Raw genomic sequence first — 19,835 nt, forward strand, 5'->3', positions numbered from 1 at the left:
ACAATATAAAAGCAGAAAGACACTGGGTCGTAACAAACATAACTTATGTAGTGCATGGCTGTACTTTAGTAATTACTTTACCTATATTCCACACATCAAAATATAACCCCACAATAGCTTCTGATCTATCACAGAAGAGTTGTTAATTCATTTAGTACAGCAGTTCACTTTATAGTATGTTTTTGTCACTGTAAATAAAATAGCCCAAACTTTCTTGATACTTTCTTGATACGCTTCAAGAAAATAAGAAATATCATAAAGTGCATTCAGTAAGTAAAGTGAATGTTATTTCAAAAACATCATGTTAAGAACAAAAAAGGTCAAATGTTCACCTGCATTCCAGTAAAACTGACAGGAAAAACACTGTTATGAAAGCTGCAGATGAGTTAAGTGGTTGTACGACTATACATTCCCCATGACTAGTCTACAAATTATCTGTAAATTAAAATAAATAAAGCAGTCAACAGGGATACAATTACACATGCAAACAATTCACATTTCCTTTTTATAAAATCAATTATGAAAAGTTCATTTTTGAAGTGGTACACCAGAAACATGCATGTTGTGCTATAGGGAAGCAGGAAGGTGAAAGGTTAGAGCTAAGGGTGATGCTTTCTTTTGCCTTAGGGTTAAGGTTCAGCGCTTTGGCTGAATTCAGGGTTAGAAATATAGGTGTGTTGTCATTTTCCCAAATTGTGACTTTGACATCCAGAAATGTGATATAAAGTGGCATCTATTTGAAAACCCTGTCTAATGCACAAACAGCCAAATCTGAGTGCCATGTAATGAGAAACATATCTGTGCCACATCTGTTCCAAGGAGTGATTCAAAACAATCACAACCCTCCCATTTCACAAAGATTCCTTGAAGCTGGAACTTAACGAGTGCATTGTGGGTTTTGTGTTTGTATTTGTCTTTCCTCTTTGGCACCTGCGAGCGAGCGAGGCAGATCAGCAGATGTTGGAGATGGCCCTAACTCCATTCCAATCAATCTGCAGCCTGCTGAGCGGTGGAGGGTCTGTCAGAACCTCAGACTGTGGGTCTGACACCAGAGCGAGGCCATGTGTTCACGCACCCAGACACTGCCACCACACTGAGAATCATGCCCCAATTGTGATGAGCTTTCCAAATATGCTCCACGTCTGGAATTACAAGGAGAAAACAGCTCCTTGATACAATTACATTCTGTGGTATAACCCACACACTTTCTTGTGTATATAAACACTGACCAAAGCAGCCCTTTATGAAAATGTGAAATGAGAGATTTACTGCGCTTATTAGCAGGGTAATGTATATTTCTGTTCTCGTCTCTTAGGGGTTACTTGTTGTACACGCTACTTGAGCATGTCCAGTGGGGGGAGGGAAATAGGTACGCTTTTTTTTCTCTCTCTTTTATGGAACCTTGCCCCACCTAATTTCACAGGAATTATAGTTCCACTGGCGCTTGTGAGTCAATTAATGTCATGCATAATTTAAAAAAATTAAATGGTATTCAATGAGTATTGTGATGCTTCTTCTGAAAAGGGGAAATTGGCATTTTACATTGCCTCATAGAATTAATTAAATGTGTGTGCAGGTGTGTGGGTGTATACGTGTGTACATCTGTGCATCCATGGTGCATGTGTGTACTTGTGTGTGTGTGTGTACACGTGGGTGTACGTGTGTGTATGCATGGTGCATGTGTTTGTGTGTGCAGGTGTGCGGGTGTGTACGTGTGTACTTCTGTGCATCCATGGTGCATGTGTGTACTTGTGTGTGTGTGTGTGTGTGTGTGTGTGTGTGCGTGTACGTGTGTGTATGCATGGTGCATGAGTTTGTGTGTGTGTGTATGCGAGATGGATACTGACACAGACATGATGGTTATTCTGAACAAAGTATTCTGAGAATTGCAAAAGTTCAGCAGTGTTTAAAAAAAAAAAAACACTAACTGAAATAATTATCCTGAAATAGCCTCAGGTACAAATCAGTCTCAAAGCTGGGAAATAAAATTGTATTAGCAGTTGAAGAGAATGGTATTTTAAATGAAAATCCTGAAGTGTTAATAGTTCTTTCAAAATGAATAATCCCCAATGATCAGTCAAATACATGGTCAATGTATAAGTATCTCAGTGGTCAGTTGCCTGGTCCTTAAACATAGAAAGACGTGGTAGTTCAACGTGAATGTGCCCACTTGTACCACAAATTGCTTTTATACACACACTTGAAATATGCTGAGAGCTTTCCTTAATATTTCTTGAAGTTCCAAAGGCATCCATCATTAATGTTGTTTAATATACAGTAATGCACAGCTGAGTGATACCCATACATTTTGTTTACATTAACCCACAAATTATGGGTTAATGAAAACAAAACTGCTTGTATATTCTTTATTGCCATCATCACACTGTTTTCTCATCTCAAACCATGCCTCAAGAACGCACAAAAAATATAAAATACAGAAGAAAAAGAGATTGACATTGTAGTTTGACAAACATTTGTCAACATACTGTACTGGCACACACTACTTATAAACATATTTAGACAATTAATACAATATTTAGCAAAAAGTATAATTTGTTTAAAAAAAGTAATAATCATTACATCTTCCCATGTGTTATTTCATATTGAGTTAATGTATCGTACTGTTGTAAATGTTATGATCAGCTTGAACTGGCATTTCTTCACAGTATTTTTTCTACAAAAATGTCTTTTATGTAGAAGCAAAGCGAAAGTAGAGCTTGTTTAAAATATTCTGTCACAACATGCCCTACATCAGTGCTGTGTGTACACAGTTAACAACAGCCAGTACACCCCTGATGAAAACAATCAAATTTCATGATTCCATTATTACATTTAGACTGGTAACTAGCATTCTGTTAAATTGTTTTAACATTATTTTAGACATTATTTTCCTGGTGAATCAATACCATGATTCTATATATTCAAATATATCAGTGTGCTGATTTTTAATGAATATATTCATATAATATATTAATATATCATATTCACCTATGTAACCCACTTCTTATTATGTACACCATAGCCAGGTTCAGGAAGGCACAATGAAACAAGACAATATGCCATAAATTAATAGAGGCAATACATGATAAAATGAATAAATGAAATATGTTTTTTAAAAGTACTTATTTGGAAAAATCTTTTTGTATTTTGATACACCCTCTGAAGAAAAGTAAGTGCCCCTGTCAATGTTCCAGGTGCATACAGTCCTACCACATTACATTTTTAGTCTTTCGTATAGTGGGTTTTTCTGTCTTCTGCATGCAATTATCAGTGAAGGTCAAGCTGGGTTGCTTACCATCAATGATTTTTAAATCAGCGGTTGACTGGATGTGTTAGCACTGTGAACTCCTCAAGGAAACCAGGCTACCACGGAATCTCAAGAGAGACTGGGGTTTTAGTCTTTTAAAACGGACTCAAAAAGGCCCCCCATTCAGTGGTGAAGAACATAGCCACAAGACTGGATGCAGAGTGCATTTTTAATCACATCAGCTGTGGAATGAAGGCAGTCTTGGGGAAGTCATGGAAATTCATCCTTATCCTTGATCAAGTTCCTTTGCATTTTTTCCATTCATAATTACACTCCTTTACCAACTGTATCATGGAAAATTTAATTAGCATGTATTAGCAGAATTGGCATCCTTTTACCCGCAGCTCAAGGCAAATGTGTTGCCAAGTTTACTTGAAAACGAGTACACTGCAGTTTATGCAATGTCTTAGATGCATAGCTGATCAGCCATTTCAATTTGTTATACATCCAGAAATCAATGCCACTTTGCATTTTAAAATAACGTGCCTTATTTTAACAGTCAAGGTGCAATTTTCAAACGTTTGCCCTAGCACAAGGCTCTGGTGAATTATGGAATGTCCAACTCAATTTTGGTCATTGTGTCGCACCAGGTTTCAGTGCAAATATGGTGCAGTTAGAAAAGAGGCTGGTACAACAGGATCAGATCGCCTTATTGCTTTCCTTTTAAAAAGGAAGCCTGCAGAGCCTTAGCACCGCAGCCAACTGCTAATTTCATCATGGCCGAAGAACAAGTGTGCTATGAGAGGTTCACTTATGAGCCTTTCTACAAGCCATTACTCATGATGTTAAAACAAAGATAATACTGAAAAATATTTAATCTTTATATTTATTTTCCCCTCCAACAAAACAAATTTCAATTTGTATAGCAGTACTTCTTTGCTTGCTTATTTGCAGTCAGTTTTTAATAGCAATATTTAAAATAAATAATCACCACCACCAACTAAGTTTTATTAATTTCAGCTTTTGCATTTTTGTATTTGTTTATATGGCTGGATATACTCTCAGTGAGCACTTTATTAGGTATACTTATTATTTATTATTTATTAAGTCTTCTGATGCTGTACATATTGTGCAAGTGAGTAATATGTAGACCATTTTAAATAACTTTTATTGTAGATTGAACCTCTGTGTGTGTTTCTAGTTCAATTCAAAATTGGTAACAACAATAAGCCTTTTATTTCAATAACTTACACACACAAGATTTGACTGAAAAAGTTTTTCAGGATTTTATTTATATGTACATTTTGATCTTCCCCCCTCCCTCCAGAAAAAAATGTATCAATAGAGATGACAGGTATTTATATATTTATATATATTTGACAGTTTTACTGCTTTTGTACATCATTTCCATAGATCATAGAATTCACAGCTACATTGATAAAATGAGTCATTTCTTTCCTTTTGTTAACCAATAAACCAAGCGAGCAGAAATGGAACATGAGACATAGCAAGAGAGAGAGAGAGAGAGAGAGAGAGAGAGAGAGAGAGGGGGGGGGGGCTGGGGAGACAGACAGACACTGGTGCATAAACAGAAGCAGTTCAATTAGGACAGGATCAACTATGTACAATACAAACCATTTATATAAATTATGCTCTAGGTTATATAATTCAATATATTTTCATAGTGGCAGTCAGTAAACCTTTCATACATTATCATGTCAGAAATAAAAACCTGCAGATGAGACCTAAAATAGACCTCATCTACTACTTCAAGCCAGAACTTTACAAAGACAATACAGAAGGCCTGAGAGCAGGCGTTCCTGTGTGTGTAAAATGGCTTCATAAAACATGCCAGTAATGAAAGGTCTGCTTACCGCAGGGACATCTTTAGCAGGAAGGAGTGCCACTTACATTGCCTCGAATGTGCCACCTTCTCTTTGGGTAGCTAACTGTCACATTATCTTATGTCTGATCATATGTTTGGAGGGAAGAGGTGGGTGGGGGGTCGTATGATTGGGAACAATGTTGCTATGCCACTCTTTTTGAAGACATAATTAAAAAGTGCTGATAAGAACATTCTGGTGATGAAGATTAGGGTGAACTATCATTGTTTCTACTCCATGGTAACATCAAGCATGTTCTCTCAGTGCTCATGAAACGTATGAAAATGAAAATATGAAAGTACTGTAAAGTACTGTAAAGATGTATCACTGAATCTAATGCCATGATAATCTGTATTGTAGTACAGCCTCTCAGGTAGGAATGGAATGAAGAAATAAAGAATAAACAAGGCAACATTTGATTCCACAAGACACCAACTTATATTACTGGAGGTACAATCCATTGTTCTATGACAAATCCCTTTGACAATACAGAATGGAACAAGGTCATAGTAATCAGACGACTTTTATATTAAAATTGCCTGTCTGACTTCCTTGCATTACTGCCTTGCACACCTTTTCTTTCGTTTTACCTCTTTCTGTTCAACCTCTTTTTTTAATGACAAATTGTAATATTCAGTGGGTCAGATAATCAATTCACCTTTAATATAGACAGCATCATCTTTCTATTGCGGACACATTCAGGACAGTACAAATAGCTGATGTATTAAAGGGGTCTGTTCTTGTCCCCCATCTGCCTCCATTCCACATGGACGTTCAACACATCAGCCTGATGGGAAGTACGGAGTGTCACTGTGGTAATTGTAGTCTGGACACACTTTCTGCACCAGTTTGTAGTCAGTGCTGTAGAAGGCAATGTAAATGCAGATGACCTTGAAGGGCTTAGAGCAGAGCCAGGAGACATGACTTTGTGTCTGCTCCTGGTAGCACGTCTTGGATGGGTCAAAGTTGCAGAGCGTGTTCTTGGTCGCCTTGTCGACCTTCTCATACTCAATACGGCAGTTGAATGACTTTGAATCTTTGGCATCAATGACAGACTGCTGAGACAGGTCGAACTCCACAATCTTAGTGGGCGGGACCAGGCTGACTGAGACATTCCCCTGGCCGGTAGAGTTGTGGCGGAAGTAGACGCTAAATGTCCCGTTTCCATGGTCCACAATCTTGCCTGTGATGAGCAGGTTCAGCTTGACTGTCTTGATATTGGAGTGGAAGTCTCCCCAGCCAAACATCTTCTTAAATTTTCCTGTTTTGACTATTGGTCGCCTTTTGGCCCGGGGGCGGGATTCCTGGAGGTCTGTGGAGTTTCGGAGCCAATCCCAGAGGTCCTGCTCAGAATATGGTTCTGGTGTGTTGTACCGTAGGTCAAGGGCCGTGGCATTCTCTTTGCCCTGTAGAGTCTGTGAGAGCAGGCGACTGATGGACAAGTCCTTACTGCTTCCTGTCCATATGTGCTTTAGTGTTGACTTGGGGCTTCCTGATTTCAGGAGATCTGACTTCCCTGGAATGGAGGCATTCGCACTTGTAACCTATAGACAGATAACAAGACATAAGATTCAAAAATCATAATCACAAGAGACAGAAATACAAAACACTTTGCTGGGTATATTTCAAATTCCTGGACAGCATTGTAATATTTAAAGTTGACGATGTTTACGATATACTATTACATCAGTTGAGTAGAGGAATTCTGAAGTTTTGCATTAATCGATACTGTAGGTCAGGATTCATTTGGGGAATACAGAAAAATGACTTAATGAATGTAAAATGAATGAGGGGATTTAATATTGTGCTTGCTCTACCAATGCTTCACCTTCTGTCCCAAGTAAGGTAATTCCACCAACATGTAGAAATTGAATTCTGCAGCCATTCATTAGATTCGTGAGTAAAACCGGACTATTAACAGCACAGCGTTCCTTGAATTGATGATTGATGGACCCCCAGTTTTTCCTGTTTAACACAGATGAGTGAACCCAGATTTGTACAGCACTCAATGGACAAATGTGACATTGATTGCCTGATTCCTACTGTAAAACATGACAGCAAATCTGTCTTGGTGAAGCTCTGCATTTTGTAGGTTGCCCCCAGGATCAATACTTAGAAAATAAGGCTTTGCCACCAATCAAAAGGGCCTTTGGACAGCAATACCTTGGCAGGCATGTCAGTGTGATGGCAATATTGCAGTGCTTAACAAGGGTAGAGCTTATGGCAACAATGTGGGATATTTTCAAATGATAGTGCTTGATGGATAGGTATATTTCCGTGTAAGAAGTACCATTCATTATCTCTACAGACAACCCACTGAAAGAATATGCATGACCTTTTAAAATCTGCCATTCTGCCTTTTCATGCTGGTTTTTGAAGTGCCTTTGGCAGGTTACTGAAAAAAAGGCTTTCAGCAAGAACGATTTGTACTGAATAGGAAGAGTGCTCGTGGGAAAATTGCTTTCTTAATTACTTTCAAGGGGTAGAGGGTCAAACAAGCCTGACCACTTCACAAGATGGTGTATTGGATTTTTTTATGGACTCTTGGTGTTGACTTTTGCTGTTGTGAGAGTAGAATGTCAAACAGTACAGTATTTGTTACCAAACCGTGCATTGGTATCTCTAAAGAACCATCCCTCTCATGCGCAGACCATGTTTATTCATTATTCTCTTTTTGCGTTGACTATGATGACTGTGTTGCTTTCAGACACCCCACCCTGGTTGTGTTCAGAGGTCCTCAGCTTTGGGACAACCTAAAGAAGAATGTGCTCAAGCCACCAAACAGCTAGAAACGTGTTCTATGTTCTGTTCCATTCAGGGATATAACTTATGAATTTGCCACACTAATGACTCAAACCTGTGCTCTCTGTAATTTCAACAGCAACAAAAGCCGAATATCCATAATTATTGATGATTGAACATAATTACAAAGATGGTAAAAAAACAAATGATACCATTACTGAGATCTATTGTAATTTTCCTACATATTAAAATATTGTAATTTCAATCAAATGGAATTCATGAAAATACATTTTCCATATGATGCATTGATTGAGGATTCACACTCCTGTAATACATGCATGGTAAAGCTTCCCCAGGCCACAAAACAGCACTCAGCCTTTTCATATAATGTTCCATAAGGCTGGAGAGTTATCTTCAACCATTCCTGATTGCAGAACCTTTGAAGGTCCTTCATAGCCATACGTTTGCACTTTGGGACTCAATTCAGAGTGCAGGATATTAATAAGAGCCCCTGGACCACTGTCAGCATAATGGTCCCAAAGCATCAATGATCCGTCACCATTTACCGTATGACAGGTGCTTTTCCTGGTATGCATCCCTTTTTTGATGCCAAACATTCCAATAGTGTGCAAGCAGAAAACGTACATTTTGGTCTTTATGGCTCTATCTTGGATTTGGCACACTATACCAATATCCCAAATGCAAGTGTCTTTGCTAGTTTCAGACAGACAACATTTTTTACATTTAGTCATTTGGCAGACGCTTTTAATCCAAAGTGACTTAAAAGTGCATAGGTTCTTCCACAAGCTAAAGCATCACATCCATAACTAGTAAAAGACACATGAAGTACTGTTCTAAACAAAAAATACAGTCATTGGAAGTGCAATTTTTTATTTTTTTGTGGGTTAGACAAGAGGGATATCAGAAAGGGGGGGGAGGGAAATCAGGAGGGAGGACTAAGGTACAGTTTGAAAAGGTGTGCTTTTAGTCTGCGTCGAAATAGGGGGAGGGATTCTGCTGTCCTGACAATGGTAGGCAAGTCATTCCACCACTGAGGAACCAGAACGGAAAACAGGCATGAACGTGCAGCTCGACCGCCAGGTGCTCATAGTGAGGGAACCATAAGGCGACCAGAGCTGACAGACCGGAGTGGTCTAGCTGGGGAGTAGGGAGTGATTAAGGATTGGATGTAAGGTGGGGCAGTCCCCTTAGCAGCCTGAAATGCCAACACTAGGGCCTTGAATCGGATGCGTGCGGCAATATGAAACCAGTGGAGGCCACTGAGGAGTGGGGTGACATAAACTGACCTGGGCTGACTGGTGATCAGGCGGGCTGCTGCATTCTGGACCAGCTGGAGGGGCTTGATGGCACAAGCTGGGAGACTGGCTAGGAGGGAGTTGCAGCTATCCAGGCGGGAAATGACAAGCGCCTGGACTAGGAGCTGGGTGGCATTCTCCGTCAGGAGATGACAGATACGGCAAACATTGGAGGTGAAGAACCTGCAGGTTCTGGCAGTGGAGGATACATGTGGAGCCAGGGTGAGGCGGTTATCAAGAGTAACCCCAAGATTCTTGGCCGTATGGGAGGAGGATACGACAAAGTCCTCAACAATCAGTGAGAGGCCGATTGTCGGAGAGGACTTAGCGGGGATGTAGAAGCTCAGTCTTGGCAAGGTTAAGCTTCAGGTGGTGGGAAGTCATCCACGCAGAGATATCAGCCAAGCAGGCAGAGATCTGTGTGGTGACCAGGGTATTGGGGGGGAAGGAAAGAAAGAGTTGGGTGTCATCGGCATAAGAATGGTAAGAAAAGCCATGGGAAGTGATAACAGAACCAAGAGACATGGTGTATAGAGAGAAGAGGAGAGGGCCAAGAACTGAGCCCTGAGGGACTCCAGTTTGTAGGGGGTGGGGGTCAGAGACTGAGCCCCTCCATGTCACCTGGTAGGAATGACCAGAGAGGTAGGAGGAAAACCATGCAAGTGCAGATCCAAAGTTTGGTCATTTTCCATCCTTGCTCCCATTTGGGCAGATGGAGGTGTGATCATGGTAATTGTTGCCATGTTGCTGTTTTTATGCAGCTGAAAAGTTTGTTTTATGACAAACCAAAACCTGGTCTTAAGTCTTGTCAGAGTCAAACATTACAATACAGACCTCAGATGGCCTGAATATTCTTTGTGGCATGTTGTGTTTTGCATAACATGGCCAAAAGTCAGGGGTATCTCTGAAATGAATGAAGACACATTACAGGACCTTAGAAGGCATGATAGTGAACTGCATGTCCAATCAATGAACCGAAATACACCAACAGTATAATAGCTGCTTCTTCTATAGTCAGATAAGCCGTCGGAATAGTTTATTTGATTGAATAAAGGTCAAAACGTTGTCCAGGAAATATTGCTTTTTCTTTTACATTTTTCATCACCTAAATGCATTGCAATGTTTTTGCACTTGTTCAGTGGAATGCATAATTGCTTACTGTATAGATTTTTGTACCCATTTCTACCCATTTCCTGATCTCTCTTATGTTTCGACAAGTCTTTGGTGTTCCCCATGATGATGGATTTCACATGTGTGTAACCTTATCTGTACATCCTACTGGAACAGGAATAGAAAACTACAACACAGCTTCTTAAGACAAGACTGATAATAACTTAACTGCGTATCATTTTCTAGCAGATATAACTTGTTCATTCAATAGAATCCTGGGGGTGAATGTAATTTTGATACAAATGGTTTTGAGAAATAATAATAATTATTAATTATTATTTCAAATGTAGCTACATCATCATTTTGAGAGAACGCATTCGCTTCATAAAAGGATTTGATTTAAGCAGACATGGTAATAGTGCTGAATGGAGAGACCCAAAATCCAAAAAAAGGAAATGTTCACTGCTCCAAATTACATTATCAATTTCATACTATGATTGTAATATCCATGAAGAAAGATGAAACATTGTCACCGAATAACATCAATTTTACAGAGCAGTATCCTTGCCAATAGCATTTGCTTCAGTTACTGGTTTGTGTAATTGAGGCCGATGTTTTGATGTGTCCAGCCTGCCTTTAGTATCATTACTCACAAGGCATTTGTGTGTCATTCTGATGTTCATATCAGGTAACGACAGGTGTAAGTGCAGTAGAGAACACTATAATTGTGGAGTTGGGAGCTTGAAGTTATATTATTATAATGTATTGAGGAAAACCATAATCTGCCAAATGTAATCAGTTTTGGACAGGTATTTTTTTGGTTTGGGCTGAAATTGAAGCAAGTTCAATACACATATTTTCAATATTTCCTTTCTGGTATTTTTTTTTAATGTTAAAATAATTGTATTCAGTACTTGAATCTTCTTGTTTGTGTTACTCTGTGTCAGTCTTCTGTGAAAAGCGCCATAAAAATATGAACTGGATTGAGTGTTTAGAAAAGTCCTGAATGGTCAGAATGAGAGAAATCTAATTTTGTTGAAATTATCTACTCTAGATAATTTAAGTCTTCAAAGGTGCATTGGAAAAAGTGAACAGAAAACGAAAGCAAGAAAAGCTGGAAGTTCAAATAAATCAGTTGGCTTTTAGTAAGAAACACTTTTGAGGGAACTAGAGCTGGACACGGCTATACTGTACATACAGTGGGCTCCAGAGTTACTGGCACACTTGATAAATATGCACAAAAATAGTGTAAACGAAAAAATAATATGGTTTTTGACACAGCATTGTTGTTCAACATATATTTACATATATATACATTGTTGCGACATGGCTCATGCAGTAAGAGCAGTTGTCTGGCAGTCGGAGGGTTGCTGGTTTGATCCCCCGCCCGGCTGTGTCGAAGTGTCCCTGAGCAGGACACCTAACCCCCAAATGCTCCTGACGAGCTGGTCGGTGCCTTTGAATGGCAGCCAATCGCCGTTGGTGTGTGAGTGTGAGTGTGTGTATGAATGGGTGAATGAGAAGCATCAATTGTACAGACTTGCAGCAAAATCTCCAAAACATCAATGACCAACCTTCATATTTGACAGTAGGTACGAGGTGCATTCCTCTTTTGCCGGCAAGCGTGTTAATGGTGTGGCTAAAACATTCAATTTTTCACCATAGCAGTAGTCATAATAGTCTTGTAGTCATAATTCAAGTGATACTCCAGATACTTGGTTTTGTTTATTGTAAGGGTAGACTTCGTGACACCCTTCCAACCAATCTCCGATTTAAGAATCAACCGATACAGTTGGTACAGTTGTATGCACAGTGTGTCACAGTTATGGATAGAAGGAATTTTAAATATAATGTAATGTATTCTATTACAAATAAGCTGACAGTTTTCTGCAAAATTGTTGTTCAAGTACTGAGAAAATTTCTCAAGCTGAGATTCAACAATGCTTTTGAAAAGTAATATTAAACAAAGTATTATGGTGCTTGGTGCTTGGGGTTGACATGGTAAAATAATAACACACTTCAAGACAGTATTTAAGATGGATCTGCGGTATGAGTTATAACCAGACTTTTTTTATACTACACTGTTTAGGTCCAATTCTTTGGCACTGAGGTGAAAGACTCTGAGTGGCAGCAAATGGGCCGTTACCAGCGTTTTAATATGACATGGTGTCCATGTACTAGAACTGCCTAATGGACTTGTAACAAAGCTGTTAGACACACCATTAACACAAACTCAGTCTCTGCACACAATTACCACGGGCACTGCACCACATGGGTTAAGGGTGGATATGAGCTAAGAGCAGGGCTCTGACAAGCATTGCCCTCAAATTCACCTCACTTTAAAGGCTATGTCTTTCACTGAGAAATAAAGGGACCACAGTGTTAAAAATACTGGTTCAAAGAAATGATTGAAAACTTAATAGTGTGCATAAAAATAACTTGCAATATTATTATATAAACAGGATTTGGTCATGAAAATGACTTATTTTCTTTAAACCAATGTCCTAACATGTTCTTTCTACAGTATACTTTTTATATAAGCATACTTTTCTGCCAAAATTGATGTCCAAAGGCATTATGGCATTCCATTTTATCATATGTTAAACATTGCATTGTATTTTTTTTTTTTTTTATCATTGCTTCACAGGGATCCAATGAAAAATGGGGAAAGGTGTCTGTTTATAAACATCACAGATGAGGAAGTCACCACAAGCCTAAAATGCACGAAGCAGGCCTTGACTAGAACAGTCAAGATGATTACAGAAGATTTGGGCTTATTGAGGTGACACAATGTTAAAGCTCTATTATCTTCAGTCAAAATTATATTAGAGGCAATATTATTCTGTCCAATGAACCATTCTTGCAAACCATGCTAAGAAAGCTTAACTGAGTCTCACTTGACCACAGACCTTCCAGTGATACAGCAGCTAAACTCTACGTGTAAAGCATCAACAATATGGACAATGTGACTGTGATGTGACCAACTGACTTTCCATGGACTTGTGAAAAGTATGTTGAAACCACAGAAGTGTTATTATTGTGATGCCATGTCGAAGCAATTGGAGCCAGACACTGTGCAGTAGGTAAAAGGGGGACCCTTTTCTGGCCATGAAGTCTGGGCACAGTGTGATTGACTGTGACGAACCCAGCCCCTGAACTGTCCACAAAATACTAAAATATTGTTGTCACTGAACAAATCAGCACATTAGACGAAGGAAAAACATCTATTGCGGCTACATGTAGGAAAATATAATGAAGCAGGTGGCTGAAAGAACTATACTGGGGCCCACTGCACCATAAAGAGTGAGTATTTATCTGTTTCAGTAAATGTGCATTATACTAAGTAGTTGTACATGCACTTTGTGATGTTTGTCTACTGAACTCTCCCACTGGAGGTTTGAATATAAACATACACTCAGCGATCACTTCATTAGGTAGATATGTACACCAGCTTGTTAAAGCTTGTGTATTTAATCAGCCAATCATGTGGCAGCAACTAAATGCATAAAAGCATGCAGACATGGTCAAGAGCTTCAGCTGTTTTTCAGACCAAATGTCAGAATGGGGAAGAATTGTGATCTCATTTTGGTGGCAGAAACGCATTGTTAATGAGAGAGGTCAGGAGAAGGGCCAGACTGGTTGAAGCTGACAGTAAGGTGACAGTAATGCAAATAACCACGCATTACAACAGTGGTATGCTGAATAGCATCTCAAACCTCGAAGTGGATAGGCTACAGCAGCTGAAGACTTACTAAATCTAAAAAATACGTCCAATAAATACCTAATAAAGTGCTCACTGAGTGTATGTTAAATAAATAATTAATATTACTAGCAGAAACTGATTTCAGGTAGCCACAGCAATGCTATTGGTTATCTTATGTAAATAGGCTCTTTTATCTATCAAACCAATACATTGTGAGATATCATAAATCAAAAAGAGGGTTCTGTTTAAAAGGCATATGCCTAAGCTTTGGATGAGTGACATAGCACCTCAATTAAAATCTTGGAAGTAGAGAAGAGCATTTCAAGAGAAAAAAGACACCTTCTTAGCTGTCACTTTGGGGAATCATCCAATCAGTGACTGCAGGCTCTCCTCTGCAGTTTAATTACAGAATGAAGGATTGGACAGAGAAGACAAAGGATTCTAATGGCTCCTCACGTTGTGTTTTCATTAAGTCTCAGTCATTAGTCCCACACTGAACAATAACAACACTGAATAATGAAAGCACTCTTAATTGACACATCTCCGCATTTTTCTTATCGTTATACACTCCACTGGGACGTAAACAGGATGGTACTCACAATTTCAAAAAATAAATACTTATGGATAACACAATTCTCACAAACACCGCACCCTGATAATGATACATCTTTCAAGGTCTAAAGTTTTTGCGGCTTGCAATCTGAAGTGATCTTGTTTATCACAGCCGAATATCCCAAACAATTAAAATGCATAAGTGACACGACTGCTTATACACAGTAAACATACATTAATATGGATTAATTACATGCCCAGCAGCATGAACCATATTGTTTTAATAAACTATTCACAAAACAATATACTGCATGTAAATAAATGGCATGCAAATAAATGCAGGCCTACTTATAGCCTATCACTCACACTATAATTTGTGCAAAATATACACAAAACCTAGAACCATCTAGACCCACGGCATTCCAGTGTTTCAAGAAATAAGAGGGGGCTCCAGAATTATTGGCACCCTTAATAAAAATGGAGAAAAAAGGCTGCATATAATAAACAACATGGATAATGATCTACACACACTAAGCATTTATTAGGAAAACCTGTACACCTACTTATTCATGTAATTATCTAATCATCCAATCGGGTGGCAGCAGTGCAATGCATACAATTATGCAGATACGGGTCAGGAGATTCAGTTAATGTTCACATCAACCATCAGAATGGGGAAAAAATGTGATCTAAATTACTTTGACCATAGAATGATTGTTGGTGCCCGACAGGGTGGTTTGACCACTGCTCACTGCTCCAGTGAGCAGTGGTCAGATGAGACCAAAATTGAACGTTTTGGCCATGCATGTCATCAACATGTTTGACCGCAAGATGGAATGCATACAAGGAGAAGCACCTCATACCTACTGTCACATATGGTGGTGGGTCATTGATGTTTTGCTGTGGTCCAAGGACACTATTTAAGATCAATGGCACAATGAACTCAACAAAGTACCAGGACATCTTGGTCGAAAATCAAGTTGCCTCTGCTAGGAAGTTGAGCCTTGGTTGTAGGTAGATTTTCCAGTGGGACAATGACTCCAAGCATACATCAAAACCCACAGTGAAATGGTGAAGTAAAAACAACAACCATGTTCAACCATGGCCATATCAGTCTTCAGACTTAGGGTCTTCAGGTCAGAACTGAAGAGGGGAGTATTACAAGGATGTCAATGATTCTGGAAAGTTCTGGATGTTTTCTAACCTCATCACTAATTAAAGGAAAAGACTCATGGCTGTCATCTTTGCCAGGGTTGTTAGTACAGACTATTAAACCTGGTGTGGCAATTGTGGAACCTCTTTTTTGGATATTCTTTTTCAGTTTATAGCAATTTTTGCGCATATTTATCAAGGGCCAATAATTCTAGAGCCCACTGTATGTGCCATTGATTCAACAACATCATTTTTCATTCTCCCATAATTCATTAATTGAAAGTAAAGAGAATCATCTAATAGACATATAGAGATATATGCTGTATTGACATTGAGGAAGTAAAGATAATCATTCAATAGATATATAGTGATATAAGCATTGAGTCAAGTAAAGAAACAAAGAGCTGTTTAAAGATTTGAGAATGATTATACAAAAAAGAACAGAACAACAATAGTTCAATTTCAGCTTATCCCTTAAGCAATTGTACCCTTGTCAAAAGGAGAAATATTTCACATGACATATGTACGATCCTGACAGTGATCAGTTAATTACATTTACGGGCCATGTGCGGGCCACGGAAGTGATCCCTAGAGTCTCACCGCTGTCACTTTGGCCCAATCAAACTAATGCTCCCTGTGGGGCAGGCTGCCCATTGGAAGATAACACAATCCAACTCCTCCCACCCTCCGCCACCCACAGCAACTGATCAATAATCCAACCAAATATGTTCTCCTGAGTTTTAGCAGATGAGGAATGATGGGATACTAACCTCTGGATTAAATCAAACCACCAAGTCATTTTAAGGGAAAGTTCTATTCAATCAAAACAAAAAAATTCCTACATTCTCAGATTAATCTTGCACTGTATTAAAACAAAATTATTTTCCCCCATGAGATTGCTTGGCAGTTTTGATTGAATATAGAGGTCACTTTGTTGAAGTACGGTCCCATTAATCTGCGTGGGATTGTGTTTTACAGTGAAAAGCACTTTTCCGGTAAAACGACTGAATACTGATCTGTGTTGTTTGTCCATCTCTGGAGTATATTTTCTGTATAAAATCACCCTGTAAGCTTCAGTTTCTTTGCAATTTCACTCAACTTTCATTCAACTTCTTTAGCAACAAATGTGAAGGTCTTCTTTTGCTCAATTATACATACATAAATAAACACACATTGAAATTGGATTGTATAAATATATTCTATATGCTCACCTTATTTCTAACTTCTAATTTGAAAGATGACGTTGTGCATCTTCTATTAACTTTTGAGCATACACTCACCAAGCTCTTTATTAGGAACATTTTTACTTTATTACAGCTACATATTCATGCAATTATCTAATCAGCCAATTGTTGGCAGCAGTGTAATGCATACAATCATGTAAATACGGGTCAGGAACTTCAGTTAATGTTCACCTATCAGAAGGTTGAAAATTCAGGCCTCTAAGGAGCCACCAACAATCATTCCACGGTGATTGTCAGACAGGGTGGTTTGAGTATTTCAGAAACTGCTAATCCCCTGGGATTTCCACGCATACTAGTCTCTACAGTTTGCAAAGAATGGTGCAAAAAAAAAAAAAAAAAAAAACAGTGAGCAGCAGTTCTGCACACAGAAATGCCTTAATTAGAGACATCAGAGGAGAATGGCCAGACTGGTCAAAGCTGACAGTAACGCAAATAACCATACATTACAACAGTGGTATGCAGAAGAACATCTCTGAACATACAATGCATCATAACTCTCAGAGGCCTGGCTACAGCAGTCTAAAAAAAAGTCTAATATATACCTAATAAAGTGCTCAGTGAGTGTATATACTCACTCTGGTTTCCTTGAATATATCTCATCTGGACACAGACTAAGCCAAGCAGGACTGAATAACCTTTTCCTCCCCTAATAAAAGAATAATTCTTGTCAAAAACTTTTCAGGGCAGATCATAAACCGCTATGAATTGCAATGTTCTGTCCTGTCATCTTCCATTATTGCTCGGAGAAAACCGGCTCAATGGTGATGAAGTGCGGGCTCTGTTTTAAAAATTCATGCCTTTAAGGGGGATTGAGTCCTAATGCTGGAGCAGCCGAGATCAGCAAGGGCTGCGCTCCCAATGCAGAGGAGCAGAGGAGCTCCAGGAGGCCTGCTTCTGCACACCGCGGGGGCTGTGCCATGTTTCACATCTGGGCTCAGAGACGGGATTTAACTGCATTCCTAATTATGCTACTGCTAACAGTTTTCCATAAAAATACAAATAAAAAAGTTCAGTAAGAGGAACTGGAAACTAAATTCGCCTGCCTGTGCTGGGAAAGGAGCGATGCGAAGTGACTGTTTCTGTTACCCCGCAGCTGCTGGGAACAGCTGTAAGGCCACCCCAGACGCTGACAGCCCGGAGCTCAGCGAGGGCCAGAAGACATAAGGCAGCCAATGAAGGTCAGGGAGAAAGTCAGCAAGCCACAAAGAATGTGCTTACAGAACGCGGTCGCTGAATTGTAATGTATCAACATTGCTATATTGTTATCATGCAAGATGATAACAAAGACAAAATAGGCTCATTCAAAGCGATACAGGTGTATTTGTGTACAGCTGTATTTCTCTATTGATGAAATTACACAACCTGGAAAAGGCAGCCTGAGAGGTCTTCAAATTCAAACCTGTCCAAATTCAACAAACTCAATAGTGTCAGAGCACATTTGCCAAAACATGAACTACATCAAAGATCTTATGAGAGACCTTTTACCAGATTGACGTAACCAAAAAACCTGAAATGCAGCATGAAGGCATGTTTTTATTAGACTTTTAAATTTTTGTGAATCACTTTCTTTGAAGGAGTAATATAATAAAAAATATTTAAATATATAAAGTAGCTTACAATATAACCATTAAAAATGTTAAACAATCATTTCAGCTGCATATGATGTATAAAATACACACACAAACACACATACACACACGCACATGCACTCACACATAATGCACATTTTATATAAATTCTAATTGATAAAACACATGGATAAAGCATATTGACAGACTATATACATATTAAAGGTTATAAGGGGTAGAATTGACTAAATAATCATAAACTGCAAATAAATATATTTTCTAGCACAGCCTGTTAACTAATGAATCATATTTAGTTATTTTGTTTATTTCCAAATAGTTGGTGGGCAATAATCTTGAAAATAGTCTGCCCTATCACTTTTTCAAATGGCTGATGACAAAACTACTTAAGATTGCTTATTTTATGATCCAACTAATTTAATTCTAAAATGGGTATTATGCAGACAACCTCTGATGCATTTTACCTCTGTTCTAACATAAAAGAGCCGTGTTAAATATGACCTTGGTTGAATAAGGTGCTTTTCACAACCAAGGCTTAAGAGGCAGAAAGGGTAATTCAACGAAAGAATAAAAATCTAAGAACGAGCTAAACTGGGCATGCCAAGAATGAAGATCCTTCATGTTACTTCGGCTATGTTTGGTATATGTCAATTTAAACACTATCCACAGGGTTTACTTTTGAATACTTGCCAGGAAATCTAGATTAGATATCCAAGTTAATCTTTATTTAATGTGGTATGTTACTGAAGCTTAGCTTACTGTTTTTCTCGTTTGTTTTTTCAGAAGGCAGCTCTAGGCTCACTTCAACAATCTGGAGTGAGTTTCCCAATAGTGACATTGAAAATGCAGAACATACTTCACACATAATTTCAAGACAGCTTTCATGAAATTTAAAGTTGTCATGATCCTGCCAAAATCTGACTTCAGGAGAAACATTACAAAAAAAAAAAAAACATCCCAATGAGTTCAGTTTTGTCACATTGCTAAATGTATGATTTCTAAGCTACACACACATACACTTCATAGCCTTGTATTGTAGGCCAATACAATCAGGCGTGTTTGCAATACAGAATGAAAATGTCATTAACAAGTTCAACATAATTGAGTACACCAGTTTAGGCTACCGAGGCACTTTTTACTTTTTATCCTTTTCGGATCAACAAAAATTAGGCTTGCAAAAGTAGTCGAACATAAGATCACTTTCCCAAAATGCACATTTGTGGTAGCTAGCAGAAATAGTTTTAGGTCATTTCTTTAGGTAGCCTAATTGCATGAGGCTGATGGATTTGTCCTCTGCCAG

At 38.6% G+C, this 19,835-nt stretch overlaps 1 protein-coding gene across 1 annotated transcript in view; it reads right to left on the reverse strand.

The window, feature by feature from the left end:
- Positions 1-4,508: 4,508 nt before the first annotated feature.
- The window catches only part of LOC133138945 (neurexophilin-1), a 39,229-nt gene continuing 23,902 nt past the window's right edge, over positions 4,509-19,835 (reverse strand). The window contains exon 2 of the mRNA XM_061258112.1: positions 4,509-6,674. Within this exon, the coding sequence (XP_061114096.1) occupies positions 5,913-6,674 (762 nt within the window). The 3' untranslated portion in view covers positions 4,509-5,912. The remainder of the gene's footprint in view (positions 6,675-19,835) is intronic.

The sequence above is a fragment of the Conger conger genome, chromosome 1 (genome assembly GCF_963514075.1).
Source record: "Conger conger chromosome 1, fConCon1.1, whole genome shotgun sequence".
NCBI classification, from domain to species: Eukaryota; Metazoa; Chordata; class Actinopteri; order Anguilliformes; family Congridae; genus Conger; species Conger conger.